Below are 21,324 nucleotides of genomic sequence, written 5' to 3'. Positions count from 1 at the left end.
ATGTCATTTAGGTTACATTTTAGTTATCGGATACCAATTCTTCATTTTTCATTAAGTGTTGATCGCCTACCATGAGAAATGACACATACCCTTCTCCAAGCAGCTTTTGGGAGTGTTGCAAATAAAGAGATAAGTGCTCACAATACTGGTGCGGAGCCACATGAAAGACATGCCCAAGTTGTGTGTGAGTGTGTGTGTGTGTGTGTTTAACGTATATACTGAGCACTACTCGCTCACTTTCACTTGTTAAGCACTGTTCTTTATGCTGGGAACAATTACAGGTCTTTTCGGTTCAGTTCAGTCACTGAGTCGTGTCTGAATCTTAGCGACCCCATGAACCGTAGCGCGCCAGGCCTCCCTGTCCATCACCAATTCCCGGAATCCACCCCAACCCATGTCTGTCGAGTGAAAGATACAAACCAACCATCTCATTCTCTGTTGTCCCCTTCTCCTCCTGCCCCCAATCTTTCCCAGCATCAGCGTCTTTTCCAGTGAGTCAGCTCTTCACATCAGGTGGCCAAAGTATTGGAGTTTCAGCTTCAATATCAGTCCTTCCAATGAACACCCAGGACTGATCTCCTTTAGGATGGACTGGTTGGATCTCCTTGCAGTCCAAGGGAGTCTCAAGAGTCTTCTCCAACAGCACAGTTCAAAAGCATCAATTCTTCTGCCCTCAGCTTTCTTTTTAGTCCAATTCTCACATCCATACATGAGTACTGGAAAAACCATAGTCTTGACTAGACAGACCTTTGTTGGCAAAGTAATGTCTCTGCTTTTCAATATGCTGTCTAGGTTGGTCATAACTTTCCTTCCAAGGAATAAGCGTCTTTTAATTTCATGGGTACAATCACCATCTGCAGTGATTTTGGAGCCCAGAAAAGTAAAGTCTGACACTGTTTCCCCATCTATTTCCCATGAAGTGATGGGACCAGATGCCATGATCTTAGTTTTCTGAATGCCGAGCTTTAAGCCAGATTTTTCACTCTCCTCTTTCACTTTCATCAAGAGGCTCTTTAGTTCCTCTTCACTTTCTGCCACAAGGGTGGTGTCATCTGCATATCTGAGGTTCTTAATATTTCTCCTGGCAATCTTGATTCCAGCTTGTGCTTCCTCCAGCCCAGCATTTCTCATGATGTACTCTGCATATGTTAAATAAGCAGGTGACAATATACAGCCTTGATGTACTCCTTTTCCTGTTTGGAACCAGTCTGTAGTTCCATGTCCAGTTCTAACTGTTGCTTCCTGACCTGCATACAGGTTTCTCAAGAGGCAGGTCAGGTGGTCTAGTATCCCCATCTCTCAGAATTTTCCACAGTTTATTGTGATTCACACAGTCAAAGCCTTTGGTATAGTCAGAAAAGTAGCAGTAGATGTTTTTCTAGAACTCTCTTGCTTTTTTGATGAATCAGCAGATGTTGGCAGTTTGATCTCTGGTTCCTCTGCCTTTTCTAAAACCAGCTTGAACATCTGAAGTTCACGGTTCACGTATTGCTGAAGCCTGGCTTGGAGAATTTTAGCATTACTTTACTAGTGTGTGAGATGAGTACAATTGTGCGGTAGTTTGAACATTCTTTGGCATTGCCTTTCTTTGGGATTGGAATGAAAACTGACCTTTTCCAGTCCTGTGGCCACTGCTTGGAGCTTGCATTTTAGTAGGAGACAGAAATGTAATAATGCCAGGAAATTCAATGGTGAGAAGTCAGAGGGGTGGAGTTGAGAGGATGTTGCTATTTTATACAGGCTGTGAAGAAAGGCTTCTCTAAGTGACACTGAATGAAAATCTGAGAAAAGTAAGAGACTAAACAGAAGTATTCTAGGAAAAAGCAGCAATAGAGGTTCTGAGGAAAGAACAGAGTGCTTGGCATATAGGAAGGCGGCCAGAAGGCTGGAGCAGCTTGTGCAAGAAGGCGGTAAGAAGTGAGGTTAGAGCTGTAGTCAAGCTTGATCTAGAGCAGGGTTTCTCAACAGAGGCATTATTATTTTGGGCAGGATAACTCTTTTTTTGTGGGTCTGTTCTGTGCATTATAGAATGCCCAACTGCATCCCTGACCTCTACCCAATGGATGCCAGTAGCACCTTCTCCCCTAGTTGGGCCGCCAAAATATCTCCTTCCTCAAATATTTCCTTGGGGTGCGGGGGGAGGGGTGTGTGTGCAGAATTCCCTCAGTTCAGAACCACTGATACAGAACCACCTGTCCAAAAGCGCTAAGATGAAACTATTTTACATCTGTGCTAATATAGTAACTGTCAGCTGCCACACATAGCCATTGAGCTCTTGTAAGGCAGCTAGTATAGCTGAGTCAGTGAATTTTAAATTTTATTTGAATTTTAACAGTTACTTGTAGCTAGTGGCTACTGTATCAAATAGTGCAGTCTAGAGTCTTACAGTCCATTGTAAAGACTTCAGCTTTTATCTTTTACCTCAGTCTGCATTTCCTATTCTCAGTCTCTTCAGACTAGTCACAGTGGTTTTCTTGTTTTTTGTGTCTTAAACTTACCATGCAGGTACTTGCCTCAGAGCCTTTGCTCTTATCTGGCACAGTCTTCATTCCCTCAGATGTCGGAGTGGCTGTCTTTCCCTTACTTCATTATTTCCTCTGCTCAACAGTTATCAGAAGTGCTATCATTTGCACCTCCCCCTCGTCCCCCCTGATAGAATGTAAGTTCTGGCATTCAGGGGTTTTTATATGTTTTTTTTTTCTTTTCTATTGTCTATTAACAGAGGCTGGCACATAGTCAGTATGCAATAAATATTTGTTGAATGAATGAATGAACTGTAAAGCCACTGGAGATTTTAATTAGACTGGATCATTTTGGCTGCTGCTGTCTAGAACAGACTGCCAGAAAGGCAAGGATAAAGGCAGGGAACTCAACTAGAAGATTAATACAATAGTCCAGGTGAGAGTGGAAAACATGAAAAGTCAGGGATTACTGGAAAGTTTTGGTTTGGGCAACTGGAGTTGCTGTTTACTGAAAGGAGAAGACTGGGAGAAATAGGTTTTAATAGAGAAATCCAGAATTATCAAGAGAGATCTGCTTTCTGGAGAGTGTAACGATGCTCAAGAATATTAAGCAAAGAATGAGTGAAGCAGAAAAAGTAGTACAGGTAGAGGGAGCAGCAGGGAAAAATGCATGGACCAGCATGGCTGTTTTTGGCTGGAACAAGGACAGTACAGGAGCCATAACATGAAAAGAGAGTCAAGTCAATAAAGTTCTAACTGGACCAGCTCAGCCCTAGGCCCTTCAGTCACTTAATTCTTAAACTTTGAAGACTGGCTCTCCCCTTTAAACAGACGTGGAAGTCTGAACTCTGTGGGATGGGCTTAGTCGCCTTAAAGCTATCATGCTAGAATTTGAATACATTTGATCTCACATCTTTGAGCTTTTCTCATTAAACTACATTCTGGTAGTTTCACTGACTACTTTATGGGAAAAAAAAAAGTTTTCTAGATTAGCAGATTTGGGGTACAAGATCTGGTAAAAATATTCATTCATTCAACAGCAGTTGTTTAAAACCTATTAAAGGTGACTTCCTTAAATGCCCTGGAAATTGGGTTTCTAATAGTTTACCTGCTAGGGAAATATGAAGAACCTTGTTGATTCTTTGCGACCCTATAGACTGTAGCCTACCAGGCTCCTCTGTCCATGAGATTTTCCAGGCAATAGTACTGGAGTGGATTGCCATTGCCTTCTCCAGGGGATCTTCCCAACCCAGGGCTCAAACCCAGGTCTCCCACATTGTAGACAGATGCTTTACCATCTGAGCCACCAGGGAAGTCCTTTTCAAACATTAGTGTGTATCAAAACCACCTAGATGACTTAAAGACACATTGGTCCCTCAGTTGATCAAAAATTTAGCATGTCTGTTTTCTTGGGGGCAGGGGCACAACCACATCCTTGTGACTTATGGAATCCTGTGAAAGTACCAAGTCCTAACCACTGCACTGCCAGAGAAGTCCCCCAAATTTAGCATTTCTAATAAGTTCTCAGGTGTGCTCTTCTGGGGACCACACTTTAAAGAATCACTGCTAGTAGAAAATGAAACAGCAACCAGCTATGTCTCTACCAGACTTCATCCTTTGTCTCTGAAATCACTGATCCTCAGGCAAGTCTAACCCTCTCTGTTTGGATATTATCAGAGCCACTTGTGTCCCACATTTGTAGGGAAAACTGCATGACAGAATGGAAACTACATGACGTGGTTTTAGGAGGAAACCAGATTTTTCAGTCCCACCTCTGCATTTATTAGCTATGACTAGCCAGGTTACTTAACCTTCCTGAGGCTTTGTCTCTAAAAAGCACTGCTGCTAACCATATTTGGGTTGTTTTAACAATTAGAAGTAACACACATAAAGTAAGCTGGTACACAGTAATTTTTTCTCCATTTGCAGCACCCATAAATAAGGCATGGATCTCTCTACCACATTTTTAGTTTTTATTCGAAGTAATACTGGATTGCCTCCATTCCAGGTATGGGTGGATATACAGCACAAACTTCTGGCCTCATTATCGGCTGATTCTTAAAATCAGTATGAATTTTATGCTCTGAAAGAAATCTAACTCATTTGTCTTGGAAATGTATTTAATATTCTATTGCTTCCCAGCATTCCTCAAATTTCAGAAAAGGAAAAAATAGGAAGTCGAGATAACCCCAGTAACTTTATATCTAAATACCTCAATGCATTTATTTAATCATCTAAGATCATATGACCATGAATCATAGATGGTGAACCCTAGATCTCAGCCCTGGAATGCTTTAATAACTTTCTCATAGTGTTTTTCAAAGCATAACATTTGAATATTTGCAAATCACTGTAATAGGATATCTGTTCTTTCATTTGCAGTGCTATCATCGCATCAAAGAGCTTCTCTTTCTACTTCAGCCCTCACTTTTCCAAGTTGAAAATTATAGCAGAAAGTATAGGAGGTTTACCTTTGTTAGTGAGCCAAAAGAGAAGCCCTCATGACTAAGGACCTCACTTTTAGATACAGATTACTAACTGGCTTAAACATGTTCCCACTGAGGTACTTCTGTAGGAAGCAATTACTATAATGTACATCTTATTTCAAAATGACTTCACAGTCTTTAAGTTCCACCACAGGCTCTTCGTCTCTGAAGAATTACCAATGTAGATCAGTCCATCCACTGTCCTGTAGAGTTCTGACATTTGTCTTCCATGTACTAAGTCTGCAGAGGCTACTACTTCATACTGAAACTACTTACCTGAAATAACTTTAGTAAACAGTGTTCTATCAACTTATAATTCCTGCATATGGACATTAGTTTAAACAATGTCTAAAAATATCTATTTTGTGTAAATTTTTATAGTTTTTGGTTTTCCATGTATTTTAAAATCACTCAATAATCTGAATATGGTAGTATTAACTGAAATACCTCATTCTCTTATGAAAGATAATTATAAATTTCTTATTTAACATCTACCTTAAGCCTAATTCCTTTTGAAGTAATGTGCTACATAAAACTGAACACTTCATTACCAACAAGGACAATGTTTTATTGAACAAATCTATGTACAGTACAAAAAATTTCTTGAAATGAGACACTATTGTTGATTTATTGCAGTTCAATGGCTCAGTTTTAATTTGTACTCTTATAAAATGCAAAGTAAAATAATTTAATGTTCAACAAGGAAGCACAAATTTCCTTTCTTGCTGAATCTGTAATACCTTTCACATATTAACAATTCCAAAATGCATATGCAGCATTTAGTCATTCTCAAAAGGTGTTTTACAGTACCAAATAAATTAAAAAATAAACACTACCATTCTTTTAGGTTTTTCCACCCATACTACAGTTTGAACCAAATATGAAAGGAGTACGGCTGTACTTTCAAGTGCGATTTGAAGAGAATCACAAGTTTGATGTTATAAGTTATCTTTTCATTATATAATTGGTAGTTTAAAAGGAAAAAAAAATATGGCTAAAGCCCAAAGTACCAGTGTCCTTGTCCACGAAGGGTCTCGTTTTCTATCTTCTCCATAATATCTGAGCAGCAAAATTTCAGATTTGCTATTCTTTTGACCTTACTGAAACATAGCAGAAAGCTAGTATTTAATATTTCAATGGAAACTTTTATTTGACAATGAAGGATTGAAACCTGGTCCATGTAAGATAAACACATCCTTAAAATAGAAGGAGTAGAGGGAAAAAAAAAGAGAAGATTTTGAGCAATAAGAAGAAAGCTTTCTTGTCTTCTAAATCCCACATTAAAACTGTTGGAAGTTTACACACCTCATAAAAGCAAAATGATGTAAGTTTTATAAGGCATACATAAGAAAATGCACATATTCTTTCAATAGCAATTATTTGATAAGAGGTTAGAAACAGAACAATGTGGTCCAACAGAATTTTACAAAACAATCTCTTGATGTATAAACCAATTTGATCTCAGTCTTTCAGAAAGTTTTCCCTTAGCAAAACAAAAGTAGAAATAAAACCTCAAATTAAAGACAAAAAAATAACAAGTGGAATATGTTTAAAATATTTTGGTATGAACTACAGAATGAATGAAAACAATCTGCAGACATGGATTTACGTCAATAGTTACAACTTATAAAAAAACAAAAAGTTAAAAATGTGATAAAATGTTAAGCTGTGATTTTAAACTTCTGGAAAACATACAAAGCAAAAATATTTCAAAATAACTTCACTGCCCATATGAACTAGTCTCCAAACAGGCTTTTTTATTACATGACTGAACTGAAATAGAACTCAAGTATTATATTTTAGTATCAGGAAGCATGGAAAATGGTTTTTTCTTTAGTTGACCTTAAAAGACATAAAAATCTGATCAAGCTGTTTATGTTATGTTATTTAAATGTAAAATCCATAGCCTAATATAGGCTACATAACAAAACAAAAACCTGATTTGACTGAAATGGATTGATGACTATCAATTGCATAGTAGTAGATGCCTATGATAAATAAACTAATAAAATTTGGACATTATTTTAGATATCTGATTTATCATGACCCGGAAATCCTAATTTAATAAAGTCTGGATGCTGCCCACGAAGAAAAGTCTCACTTCCTTAGTAGCTTCATTTAAGAAGCTTGAATATCCAAAAATTTATAATGTAGGGTCTGATGAGATTATATACTTTGAACAAGAATGTATCAGTTGGAATAACTGGAATATTTGGTTGACATATTTGTACGTTAATAGCTCTGTCTTTAAAGTATCTACCTTTGCAGCTTTTGTTCATTTTACCCCTGCTATAGATTAATACCCTATTAGGTAAAAGGAAGTCTTTAAGCTTCTTCTTTTAAAGACTATACAAGTGGAACACATCTGAGAGGTTATTTTTAAAAACTTTTTAAACAATTTATTGGCTATTAAGTAAAAATCTTCCTTAGGAAAATTACTGGTCATCAAAGAAAATAAATGCATCAATATATCTTACTGTGTTCTTGCTGTGCAAGTTTTTGTGTAAATATTTCCTTTTATATATAAAAATCACTATTCAGGCCAAATTTATCAGAAATAAATAAGAAAGCATGAGTAATATGGCTTATTTTAGAATAAACTCTCCTAATTGAAAAAAACCAATGAATTCTTGACCTGATTCTTAGCTGCGTATTTTTTTTTACAGCCAGTTATTTTCATAGGACTGTACTTAGATAACTCACATTAATGTCTAAAGGACCTTACTATGAATCATCAAGCAATGTCCTAACACTACTCTATATACAAATAGAAATATCCCAGTGTGCTTATACCATTATTCACATTGAAAAATTTGCAATTCAGTGTTTTCTTTCAACTAAGACATCTGAGACAGCCTTTAATGGTCTTACATTCCTCCCATCTCTCCTCAGAGTTACTGGTAGTATGTTTTCTATTGAGGCTGCTGCTTTACAGCTCATTGGTATTATAAAAATGGGAAGTGGAAGGTTCTGTCAAGAGCTCATTAGCAAAGCACTATTGTTTTGCCTCCTGTTAATTTTCAATGCTGGCATGTCATTCATTGAACTCTGACCTAATCAATCCTCTGGAAACAAGTTACAATCTTTTATGGCTAGGATGGTGATAAGTCAAGTTTTATTCTGTCAGTTTCTAAATAATAATAAACCAAATAGAAATGGTTCCTTAAAGCATGTTTGATCCAAAAGAAGGACAAAATCTGATTACGCATGACAAGAATCCTATTTGTAGAATACTTTAAATTGTTTATTGTAAACCACTCCTTCTTTTATATATATATATATATATATATATATATATATAATGGGTTAGTTTTTCCCTTTCTGTAAGGCCATAGCTGGTTATTCTTTTTGACTAGTTGCCTCAACATGTTTCTCACATAAGCGAAACTGAACATGCTGCTATTGATCATCATCAACTTCTTTAAAAAAAAAAAGTTTTTTCTGGATAACTGGTACTTTGGGAGTTTTGTAATAACCCTTTTGGAGTCTAAACCAGCACATCTCCTCTGTGGGTTCATTCTAGAAAATGTGCTTTGTCTTTATCTTTAGTAATCCAAGATCGCTCTAAAATTAAGGCCATCAGGGAAATAGCAAACTGATGATGCATTTTCTTGTAGTGCTTTTTGCACACTACTGCTTGATCGACAGATCTTTCTGAAACATTTTTATCAGGCACCTGTAAAACAGAACACGTCTGTTAATTCATATTTTATAGATGTTCATCTAGTATTCTAAGTTAGATTTCCTGTTTGTTTATACCCTTACTCATTCAAAGAATATTAATACTAGTAGAAAAGCATGTTCTTCTTTAGCTCAGTTTGCTTTTCAATTATTTTGTTTTTATTTTTTGTTTTTAAAAAATTTTTGTTTTTGTAATAGAGGCTCAGCTTCACTTGTTTTATATTCTGGCATGCAGATGAAAAACACTTTCATCATAATTAGTTTGTCTTCAGATTTCTTACTACATAAAAACATGGAATGAAGAAAAGCCTCAGATAGTTAAAATGTATGATCCAAAAAGTATGAAAAAATTGTGTTTAAGTTCTGGCTTCCACAAGTTCATAGGCCTAGGCCTATGAAAATTACTTGTGAATGTCAGTTCCTTGATATATAAAACAGGAACAGAACCTTATGGTGGTTGTATGGATTACAGGAAATAATGTATGGAGTAGTGCTTTATTATCTGTTATACAAATGTTAATTTTTTTAACCTTATGACGATTTATGGCATTTTCTACTTCTACAGATATACCTACTGAGAAGACAGCAGACTTACTTTCATCATCTGAATCAAATCCAAAGAGGGTCTGACATTTCTTTTGTGCAAGGTGAGCCTCAAGTGCTTCTGCATTACAGTAGGTGGTCAGGCATTTGCCACATCTTAATCTTTTCACTGATTTTTTACAAACGTTATCTTGATCAGAACAGGCATCTACCCTATCAGTCAGAAATTTTCTGCGTTTTGGCATACTAAGGTACCGTTCATCAAGGTAACTGGGAGGCAATGGTCTGACATATGGCTTTGTTAAAATTAAGCCATATGAAGTGTGTTCGCTCGTCGGATTTGGTTTGGAAGGTGCCTGAGATACTGGCAGGGTATTGTGTTCTTGTGGTACAACACTGGGTAAAATGGAACCGTTTTCTGTCCTGATTCTACTTGTATCAATTTTCAAAGCAGGATCTGATGAAACTAAAGGTGTCTGCTCTATTCCACTGTGTCCATTGACTAAATCATTAATACTACAATTATTTTCAGAATTTGGCTCTATGTCAGGCATCTTTTGGTCTGTCAAGCTTGTATCAGAAACAGTGTCATCAGAATGTTCATCTCCATTCTGAATTAAACTGTCTGTTTTCTTTTCCATACTTTCTATACATGTCTTTGGTTCTGTAATCTCTTTCCTTGATTTGCTAGTGGAAACTGGGAGACTAGTAGTCTGTCTCTCATTACCAGATGAGTCTTTTTCCTGATGATTAGATTTGGAGTCTGTAAGAACATCCCAAAGAATTGCTTCACTTGGTTGTGCAGATGATTCTGGTGTTTTACTTAAATAGTGCTGAGCTTCATGTTCATATAGCAGAGGAAGATCTTCAAAAAGCTCATGGCATTCTGGAAAACTACACTGAGCTTGAAATATCCTGTGACTTTTTGTGTGCTGAGCAAGTTGGAATGGCAGCTTAAATGATTCATTGCAATTAAAATGCAAACAAAAATACACATTTGGATAGCTGTGTCTATTAAGGTGATCTATAAAATGCTGGGAATCTTCAAATTGCCTTTGACAAAATTTGCATTTTCCTTTGCTCCACTTCATTACTGTTTGCCGCACATTTAAATCAGTTGGATGTACAGTCCTTGCATGCTTATTCAGAAATCCAATTCTTTTAAATATCCTGACACAGCCAAGAGCAGGGCACTTAAAATTTCCTTCTTGATCTGTCGCATATATGTCTTTTGGATGGCACACAGCTCCATTGATTTTATGAAGTACTGAACTTTCTTGATTCAGGTCATAGTCATCTTCTTCATAATCACCTTCCTCATCTTCTTCCTCCTCATAATCATCCACACAGATAGGTAATGGCTCTGAGACATTATTTAAAGAAGTATCAGGGCTGCCATTTTCAGTAATGTTTTCAATAACATCTTCTGATACATTTACAGGAATTTCAGTGAATTCACCCACATGTGCAGGGATGACGTCTTTGTTTCCATCACTGGAACCGGTAATAGTCTCTACTTCCAAATCCTTATTATCAGAATTCCCATTTTCAAATGAAATGAAAGTATCAGAACAATTCATTTCTTCCAAAGCAGGATTTTCTTGATCCTCTTGCTGAGCTGCAGCAATTTGCTGTCTCTGTATTTTCTTAACGTGATTCTTTAAATGCTTCTGCATAAGTCCTCTGTTTCTAAATTTCCTGCCACATATCACACATGAAAAACTGCCCTTTTTCTGATGAGCCTGGGCATGCCTTACAATGTGACCACCTAGAAATTCCTTGTTACATAACATACACCGATGCCTTGGGACATTGTGATCTACTCTGGAAGCATTAAGAGCTGTAAGGTTTTTCTTTGCGTTAATAGGGCCTTTTGGTTGCACTCCAGATATATCATCAGGATCAAGCTCTCCAGGGCTCTGATCTGTAAGAGAGTCAAGCCCTTCCTCTAAACCGTGCTGATCCAATGCCTTTTTTACATTACCTGTAGAATTTTCCAGTGCACTTTCATTTAGCAATCTAACTGCTGATTTATCACTCAGTAATGCTACACAGTTTTTCTTAATCATTATGAAGTTCCAGAATTCAGGATCAAAAAACAATCCCTTTTTCAAAATTGGAAGTAATTCAAAACGAACACGATTTTGAACACTACTTGTGCCTTCATTGTATTCTTCATCTGGACGTTTGTAAAGCTCTTCAACAGTATGATAAGCTTCCAAGGAGCGTTCAAGAAAAAATATTGAGAGTGCACAAATCCTGAGAATCTCCAAATCATTTGGTAAAAAATGTGCAATTGTTTTATAAATTAGACATTTAGTTTTAGGATCATCATGAAGATCTAGTTGTAGAGCACAACCACATATTTCAACACAAATTTGTAAGCCTTCTTCTTCAACCTGTAAAAGAAAAATATTACCACTGAATACCTTCTAAAAAATTATCAACACTTACTAGCTTACCTTTTTAAAATACAACTCTGAAACAAAAGCTGAATAAACAAACACAGTATTCTAAACATGCAGTTTTCTTCAATGGGTAGCCTTGTTTACTCTTTTTTAATATATAAATAAATTTCTTTTTTTTACTTGAGAATAATCTGGAAAAGATAGCATTTTAGCTTCAATTTATTTAATTTTCAAGTTTATAAGCCTTACTAACCATAATACAAAATATTATAACCTTATGGTGATTAAAATATAAATGCTTCATAAACTTATGGTGATTAAAGTTTATTACAAATCTAGATTTTTTTTTGTTAAAATGGACGACTTATGGAAACTTTCATAAAGATGCACTAAATAATATTATTTTACTTAAGTAATATTATTTATCAAAATAAGCAGGGAAATGTAATCCATATGAAGAAGGCAATTACAAACTTTCCAAATAAGTAAGGTATCAGAATAATGAACGTACTGAAAGTTTATCTGATAAGAATTTAGGCTTTGAAACTTCTACTGATGACTCAAATGTAACTGTATCAAGCTTTTAGTTGGGAATTTGTTGACTATCCACTTGAATTCAAGTTATACATAATGCCTCTAGTGATTTGGAATATCTGCTCGTTTGAATAGAAAGAGATAAAATAGTCTGTTTTGAACAGTTATGTGTGTGTATCATATCGCCTGCATATGGTAAATTACGGATGACAGGGAGGAACAGGACTTTGCCAGCTTCATGTCCTCTGAGTTCCTTACATGCTGTGTAACCCTTACTTACAGTTGCACAAGCAGGCCTTAACTTTGCATATCACTTTACATAGCTGGTAAATTCCTACCTATCTCCTACTCTTTCTTTGAGAATCCTAAATAGCAGGGACAGTATCTCATGTGGTTAGTATCTTCTGTGGTTAGCACAGGAGTTGGCAGACCTCTGAATAAGTGTTTGCAGAATGAATAAGATCAGATATATTATACCAATTTTCAGTTCAGTTCAGTCGCTCAGTTGTGTCCAACTCTTTGTGACCCCATGAACTGCAGCACGCCAGGCCTCCATGTCCATCACCAACTCCCGGAGTTCACTCAAACTCACGTCCATCGCGTCAGTGATGCCATCCAGCCACCTGATCCTCTGTCAACCACTTCTCCTGCCCCCAATCCCTCCCAGCATCAGAGACTTTTCCAATGAGTCAACTCTTCGCATGAGGTGGCCAAAGTACTGGAGTTTCATTTCAGCATCATTCCTTCCAAAGAACACCCAGGACTGATCTCCTTTAAGGTGGACTGGTTGGATCTCCTTGCAGTTCAAGGGAGTCTCAAGAGTCTCCTCAAACACCAAGGTTCAAAAGCATCAATTCTTCAGCGCTCAATTTCTTCACAGTCCAACTCTCACATCCATACATGACCACTGGAAAAACCATAGCCTTGACTAGATGGACCTTTGCTGGCAAAGTAATGTCTCTGCTTTTTAATATGCTATCTAGATTGGTCATAACTTTCCTTCCAAGGAGTAAGCGTCTTTTAATTTCATGGCTGCCGTTACCATCTGCAGTGATTTTGGAGCCCAGAAAAATAAAGTCTGACACTGTTTCCACTGTTTCCCCATCTATTTCCCATGAAGTGATGGGACCAGATGCCATCATCTTCATTTTCTGAATGTTGAGCTTTAAGCCAACTTTTTCACTCTCCTCTTTCACATTCATCAAGAGGCTCCTTAGTTCCTCTTCACTTTCTGCCATAAGAGTGGTGTCATCTGCATATCTGAGGTTCTTAATATTTCTCCCAGCAATCTTGATTCCAGCTTGTGCTTCCTCCAGCCCAGCATTTCTCATGATGTACTCTGCATATAAGTTAAATAAGCAGGGTGACAATATACAGCCTGATGTACTCCTTTTCCTATTTGGAACCAGTCTGTTGTTCCATGTCCAGTTCTAACTGTTGCTTCCTGACCTGCATGCAGGTTTCTCAAGGCAGGTTAGGTGGTCTGGTATTCCCATCTCTTGAAGAATTTTCCACAGTTTATTGTGATCCACACAGTCAAAGGCTTTGGCATAGTCAATAAAGCAGAAATAGATGTTTTTGCGGAACTCTTTTGCTTTTTAGATGATCCAGCGGATGTTGGCAATTTGATCTCTGGTTCCTCTGGCTTTTCTAAAACCAGCTTGAACATCTGTAAGTTCACAGTTCACGTATTGCTGAAGCCTGGTTTGGAGAATTTTGAGCATTACTTTACTAGCGTGTGAGATGAGTGCAACTGTGCGGTAGTCTGAGCATTCTTTGGCATTGCCTTTTTTTGGCACTGGAATGAAAACTGACCTTTTCCAGTCCTGTGGCCACTGCTGAGTTTTCCAAATTTGCTGGCATATTCAGTGCAGCACTTTCACAGCATCATCTTTCAGGATTTGAAATAGCTCAACTGGAATGCCATCACCTCCACTAGCTTTGTTTGTAGTAATGCTTTCTAAGGCCCACTTGACTTCACATTCCAGGATGTCTGGCTCTAGGTGAGTGATCACACCATCGTGATTATCTTGGTCAGGAAGATCTTTTTTGCACAGTTCTTCTGTGTATTCTTGCCACCTCTTCTTCATATCTTCTGCTTCTGTTAGGTCCATACCATTTCTGTCCTTTATCGAGCCCATCTTTGCATGAAATGTTCCCTTGGGATCTCTAATTTTCTTGAAGAGATCTTTAGTCTTCCCCATTGTATTGTTTTCCTCTATTTCTTTGCATTGATCACTGAGGAAGGCTTTCTTATCTCTACTTGCTATTCTTTGGAACTCTGCATTCAGATGCTTATACCTTTCCTTTTCTCCTTTGCTTTTCGCTTCTCTTCTTTTCACAGCTATTTGTAAGGCCTCCCCAGACAGCCATTTTGCTTTTTTGCATTTCTTTTCCATGGGAATGGTCTTGATCCCTGTCTCCTGTACAATGTCACAAACCTCCGTCCATAGTTTATCAGACACTCTATCTGTCAGATCTAGTCCCTTAAATCTATTTCTCACTTCCACTGTATAATCATAAGGGACTTGATTTAGGTCATATCTGAATGGTCTAGTGGTTTTCCCTACTTTCTTCAATTTCAGTCCGAATTTGACAATAAGGAGCTCATGATCTGAGCCACAGTCAGCTCCCAGTCTTGTTTCTGCTGACTGTATAGAGCTTCTCCATCTTTGGCTGCAAAGAATATAATCAATCTGATTTTGGTGTTGACCGTCTGGTGATGTCCATGTGTAGAGTCTTCTCTTGTGTTGTTGGAAGAGGGTGTTTGCTATGACCAGTGCATTCTCTTGGCAAAACTCTTATTAGCCTTTGCCCTGCTTTATTCCATATTCTAAGGCCAAATTTGCCCATTACTCTAGGTGTTTCTTGACTTCCTACTTTTGCATTTCAGCCCCCTATAATGAAAATGACATCTTTATTGGGTGTTAGTTATAAAAGGTCTTGTAGGTCTTCATAGAACCGTTCAACTTCACCTTCTTCAGTGTTACTGGTTGAGGCATAGACTTGGATTACTGTGATATTGAATGGTTTGCCTTGGAAATGAATAGAGATCATTCTGTCGTTTTTGAGATTGCATCCAAGTACTGCATTTTGGACTCTTTTGTTGACCATGATGGCTACTCCATTTCTTCTGAGGGATTCCTGCCCATAGTAGTAGATATAATGGTCATCTGAGTTAAATTCACCCATTCCAGTCCATTTTAGTTCGCTGATTCCTAGAATGTCGACATTCACTCTTGCCATCTCCTGTTTGACCACTTCCAATTTGCCTTGATTCATGGATCTAACATTCCAGGTTCCTATGCAATATTGCTCTTTACAGCATCAGACCTTGCTTCTATCACCAGTCACATCCACAACTGGGTATTGTTTTTGCTTTGGTTCCATCCTTTCCTTCTTTTTGGAGTTATTTCTCCACTGATCTCCAGTAGCACAATGGGTACCTACTGACCTGGGGAATTCCTCTTTCAGTATCCTATCATTTTGTCTTTTCATACTGTTCATACCAATTTTAGTCTTCTGTAAATCTACCATTTACAACTTGCAATCCTTTTCTGAATTTAAATTTCTTATTTCTTATTGTTACTTATAATTTCTTATGGTCAATTACAAAACATGCATAAATTTTCCAGATACAGCAAATTCAAATCCACTACTTCAAGACAATTCATTCTCTTTCTCCCAAGTTCTATCTGCATCCTCTACCTTTCTTCACAAATTATAATGTACTTAGTTGCTGAGGTTTAAAAAAATTTCAGGACCATCACAAAAGGGAACAGGCTAAGGCTACTTTCTAACCTGAAAGCCTTTAACAATTCCACTACATTTAGGAATTGTTTCAACTTTTAGTGTAATATTCAGTCCTTTCTGGATCTCTAGCAACCCCAACCCCACAGCAACTGAACTCTTTGATTAGTTTCCCCATCCACACTCTCCTGTTAATGTCACTGGACAGTTATGAGAACCAAATAATAAAATGAGGAAAAGAGGCTCTGTAAACTATGAAGTCCTCTACAAATATTAGAATCATCCTATTCTATCATTTAACACCCAGGTGAAAGCATCCTCCTTTGTGAAGCCTTTTCAGATATGCTATCTGTAACGTCTCCTTCTGAACTCACACAGCATTACCTGTGCCTCCTTTCACAGCACTGAGGCATATGAATGATCTATTCCATCAGATAAAAATGTTTTTAGTAGAGTGGATACAAAATTAAGCACATTTAAAATACTTATTTCATCTTTGAATTTTTCTTATCATGTATTCTTATGTTGACCATGCATGTGAAATTGAGAAAGTTCTAAGATAACTGGCTGAACTTCACCTATATTTTAAACTTTCTGTAAGTCTCTCTCAATTTTTGGTGAAAAGTGAAAGTGTTTGTCACTCAGTCATGTCTGATTCTTTGCAACCCCATGGACTGTAGCCCTCCAGGCTCCTTTGTCCATTGGATTTTCTAGTCAAGAATACTGGAGTGGGCTGCCATTCCCTTCTCCAGGGAACTTCCCAATCTAGGTTTTGAACCCAGGTCTTCTGCACTGCAGGCAAATTCTTTACCATCTGAGATGAGAATCATTTGTTTAAAAAATATAGACAGAAATCTTTATTTTTAGAAAAGTTTTACAGGTGATTCTGATGCACTTCAAATATTAAGTGCAAAATTTGCACTCTACAGCATAGATTTTTTTTTTTCCATTTTTTGGTGGCACGAGAGGTTAACTTTGATGATGCATTTAAATGACAAATCACTATTTAATAATGAAGCTATTAGTTAGTTAGCTAAAAAGGACCTAAAAAAGTCCTCTGATACAGTGCTTTATATCATGGGAATATGATACAAAACTTTGTACCAAGGGAATATGATCACTACATGGTCATACATCTAATGAGTAATGCAGTAATAAATATGATAAATGCATAAATGTATAAAAAATTAAAATATATTATTTAATGGATGCCTCCTTATGTATTTAAAAGAAACCTACATAGAGATTCAGTTAAATGGAGCTATCTAAAATGTAAGGTAGCTTTATCTTCCCTATCTTTGTATTCAAAGTTCTGTTAATATTTGAGGAGAAAAAGTAAAAAGATCTGTAGGATCTACTTTTATGTCTATAGAACTGTACACACTTGCCAGTAGTCCATGAAAAACTTGCTTCAGAACTATTTTTAAAAACAGGTAATGGGTTTTAACTCTTATTTTAAATAAACATTTAAAAATTTGTCCTTAGGTTTCAAAAATGCCTCAGAATTCATTGTTCCTTTTCATTCTAAACATCAAACTTAAAACTATGAGCTGTATTTCTCTATGACAGTGAATTAGGTATTACCTATAGTTACACAAAGATCATCTGCACATTAGTTAAGATTATATAAACAGGATTTAGAATAATGTTAAAAGTGACAGGCTTATTTAATTTTAAGAAAAGAGATAACAGCTTCTTACAGAAGCAAGTTGTTCCCACATAAAACTTTATGTAACACTAAATTGGCTTTTTATCTCTCTTTTTTTTTCAGTTATTTTCATTTATGTATAAGCTTTGTGTCTTGGGAGTTTGAGGTTAGGGCGAGGGGAGTATATAATATATGGAGAACGTGGCCTTAAAATCTTTACTTCAATTACATGATCAAATAAATTTTATAAGAGATGCAAGTTTTAGTGAACTGTCATTTAAATTTAACTTAAAATGAAGGGATAAATATATACTATTTACCTCATCTTTAATGATTTTCATGAAAGGAAATATGACTCTCACATTAGTTGCTGTTCTTAAGAGCTGGTAGCACTGATCTACAAAAACTTGTTTTGAAGGATTAGACTTTAGCTGAAGTTTACTCCATATGAAAATCAACTCCCTGTAAATGAGAAAAAAGAGAAACATCAAAAATACAGTTTATTCAAATACACACATTAGCTATCTTTCCTTTATTCTGTAGTGCCCTGGCTGGGATGTATACAAAGTGGGTGTAAGTGGATATTAAGTTAACTCCAAGCTACTTCCAAAGCTACCTGTTTGGGACTAACAGAAGCTGGGAGGAAAGGAGAGATCAGAAATTATGACTTGCAACGGTGCAGAATGTATCCCAATCATATGCCAACAAACCTAAGGCATCTCTAGTACTTGATCAAAACACATTCTAATTTCAATGTACCAATATTAATGAGATTACTTAAAAAAATAACTTTGACCTTTAAATTAATATCCACTTGCAAATTTAGAAACCAATGTTATACTTTCTGCAAAGAAGAAATGATTCATACTTTTAAATCTATTAAGATACCAAAAGTACTACACATTAAAATTATTAAGTATATTATAGCATTGATTCTGAAATTTTATGTTTTACATCATCTGCTCTTCCATTACAGTGTAGTACTTTTAAAGGAACAAGCTATGGACCATTTAAAATATTTCACAGGTAGATTCTTTTCTAAAATATGGAGGGCAGAGGAATCTGGTATGCTGCAGTCACAAAGAGTTGTACACGACTAAGTGACTGAACAACAACAACAGGAGCGAGCAATGGGTTCTGAGACAAAGGAAATTGTAAGGTATATTGAAATGTTTGGATATTACATTTCAGCAAATTATAACTCCTTGAAAAGTGTCATAAAAGTTACATAAAGCATCATAGTCTAAAAAGTATTAAAATAATTGTTGAAAATATATATTTTTAAAAGCAATATACTGATTATGTACTTTGAGCCCAGCACATAAAGCTATTAAATCTAAGGACAGTTTGACTACTATCATGAAGGTGCACATACTCTATTTAGAGAGACAATATAGAGAACACAAAACAAAAACTGATGGCAAGCATCACAGAAAGTAAAACCAGAATTTCACTTCCATTTCACACTAGCTGTGTAGGTGTTCCTAAGTTTCAGTCTACCTCTCACTTTTTTTTTTTTTTTCCCCACACAATTCCTTTGAGAAGCTCATGAGGTTTCATACCATGCTCCCAAATCTCTACCTCTGATTTCTCCGGTTTGCATAACTGGTTATTTCAATTTAGATTGGTTTCTATCACTTTAATCCATTTCAGTTCAGTTCAGTTGCTCAGTCATGTCCAACTCATTGCGACTCCATGGACTGCAGCACGCCAGGCCTCCCTGTCCTTCACCATCTCCCAGCATTTGCCTAAGTTCATGTCCATTGAACTGATGATGCCATCTAACGATCTCATCCTCTGTTGCCCAAAGACACTAAATATTCCTCTAACCTGTTTGTTTTTCATAGTCTCTAATTTTCATTATACTTTTGCCCACAATTTTATCATTCTCAATGTTATCACCTTAGACCCTTTAATCTTCCATATGTACTTCTGTAGGGGTTGCTAAACTAATCTGCTACCAGTCTCCTAGATTACTTAATTTAGTACTTGTTCAGTATGCTTTATGGTGTTAAAAGCAACAGAAACATGGGTTTTGGAGTCAGAAGGATCAGGATCTGAATCCTGGGCATTCTTCCAGGTTGGTTTCCTCAGTGTCAGTTAACGTGCTTTATTTATTCTCTTTTTTGTTTGTTGATTGCTCTACTTGGAAAATAATTATTTCTAAGATGAGCTTATCTGTCAAAGTCCTTATCAAGTAACTCTTCATGAAAACTTTCATGAATACCCCAAACTAAAGTGATAATTATTTCAGAACAGATCTTATCTCTCTTATTGGTTTCATGCCTTTCATAAACTTCCTTGTTTTGGAAGGCCTGTTTCCTGACATATTAATGCATTGTAAATCTTCTCAATGACACACTGTATAGTGGAGCTAATGGAAAAGAACAGGGATTGAGAATAAATGAGACCTACTCAAGAGGCCTGCGTCTCAATCAGGCATTATATACCAACTGGGATGGTACCACCCAGTCCACAGTGAGCCATCATTCTCTAAGAAGAGCCCTAATACACAGGGTTGGAACCTCAGTGGCCATGCCTTCTATATGACCCTCCTCACTGTTCCTAAAATATTAATCTAAGGATGGGAAACTGACCTCAGTTCAGTTAGAACCCCTGAAATGGTCTCAACTCTAAACTATGAAGCCTGGGGAGTGTTGCCATTCTTCTGGTCTACAAAGAGAAAGACTGAAGCCAACTGGCAGATCAGAGATACTTTTTAAAAACCCCAGCAATCTCAGCATCCTTGTTAGCAGTTATTTTTGAGGACCACCCATATCTCTGCCCTTGATGTGGCTTGTGTAATATCCCAGTATTCATTCAATAAATGCTACCTTTTCCCTGAACCAGTTAGACACAGAATGATATCACTTGCAAACTGACTAGAATAAATTCCAACTCCATTTTGTTATTATTAATAGCTGTGTGGCTTTAACCTCTTTTATCCAGAATTTTCTTACACATAAAAAGCATTAAGACAGATAAGTGAAAACACCTAGGTAAAATGTCTAGTAGATACTGATGTTTAATAAATTGCTCACTGATAGTCTTTGTGACGACCAAAAGGAAAGTTTAATGAAGCTTCTGTTTTCTTTTCGCAAAAAGGGTCCGTACGAAAAACATAGCACTGGGACTTCCCTGATAGTCCAGTGGTGTAACAATCCGCCTTCCAATGCAGGAGATGCAGGTTTGATCCCTGGTTGGGAACTAAGATCCCACATGCCTCGGGGCAACTAAACCCACTCACCGCAACTAGAGAGACTGCATGCTGCAGGTTAGAGGGCCCACACCCTTAAGAGCCCACACACCACAGGTAGAAAAGCCTGCATGCCACAATGAAGAGTCTGCACACCTCAATGAAGACCCAAGTGCAGCAAATAAAAAACAAACAGAAAGCCTCACAGCACTGACTTGGTGTACAAACACATTTCCCAGGTAGCTCACTGCTAATATAACCATCAAGTTATCTAATTGCAGAGAGACTATAAAATGATTTATAGCCACCCTTACCACACAGATTTTTTTCATACTATACCCATTTTATAGTAAGTAATATTTAATAGTAGAGGCTGCTTAGGTTTGAATCTCGGCTTCATTTACCCCATGAGATTGCTGGAATAAATGAGATTATATATAAGCACAGACTAATGAAAGCACTCAGCCAATATAAGCGGCTGTTATTATTATATTATTATTGATGGTGACAGAACTAGATTAGTAGCTTGTTTCATTGGCTTGAAATAAGAGTAAAATTGGACTGTACATCAAGTTTTGTCAAGAGAAGGGGGAGATGAAGAACAAGCTGAAGACCA

At 36.8% G+C, this 21,324-nt stretch overlaps 1 protein-coding gene across 2 annotated transcripts in view; it reads right to left on the bottom strand.

Moving 5' to 3' along the window:
* Positions 5,495-21,324, bottom strand: part of ZNF654 (zinc finger protein 654) — an 89,123-nt gene continuing 73,293 nt past the window's right edge. The window contains exons 7-9 of one of the 2 annotated variants that reach the window (XM_018054719.1): positions 17,833-17,974; positions 9,225-11,571; positions 5,495-8,624 (exon numbers count right to left, since the gene is read on the bottom strand). In XM_018054719.1, the coding sequence (XP_017910208.1) occupies positions 8,617-8,624; positions 9,225-11,571; positions 17,833-17,974 (2,497 nt within the window). In that variant the 3' untranslated portion in view covers positions 5,495-8,616. Of the gene's footprint in view, positions 11,572-17,832; positions 17,975-21,324 lie in introns of both variants that reach the window. The other variant, XM_018054696.1, reaches the window with a different exon arrangement.

Source organism: Capra hircus, chromosome 1 (assembly GCF_001704415.2).
Source record: "Capra hircus breed San Clemente chromosome 1, ASM170441v1, whole genome shotgun sequence".
NCBI lineage: Eukaryota > Metazoa > Chordata > Mammalia > Artiodactyla > Bovidae > Capra > Capra hircus.
The sequence above is the reverse complement of the archived record's forward strand: the minus strand, read 5'-3'. Positions and strand labels throughout refer to the sequence as shown.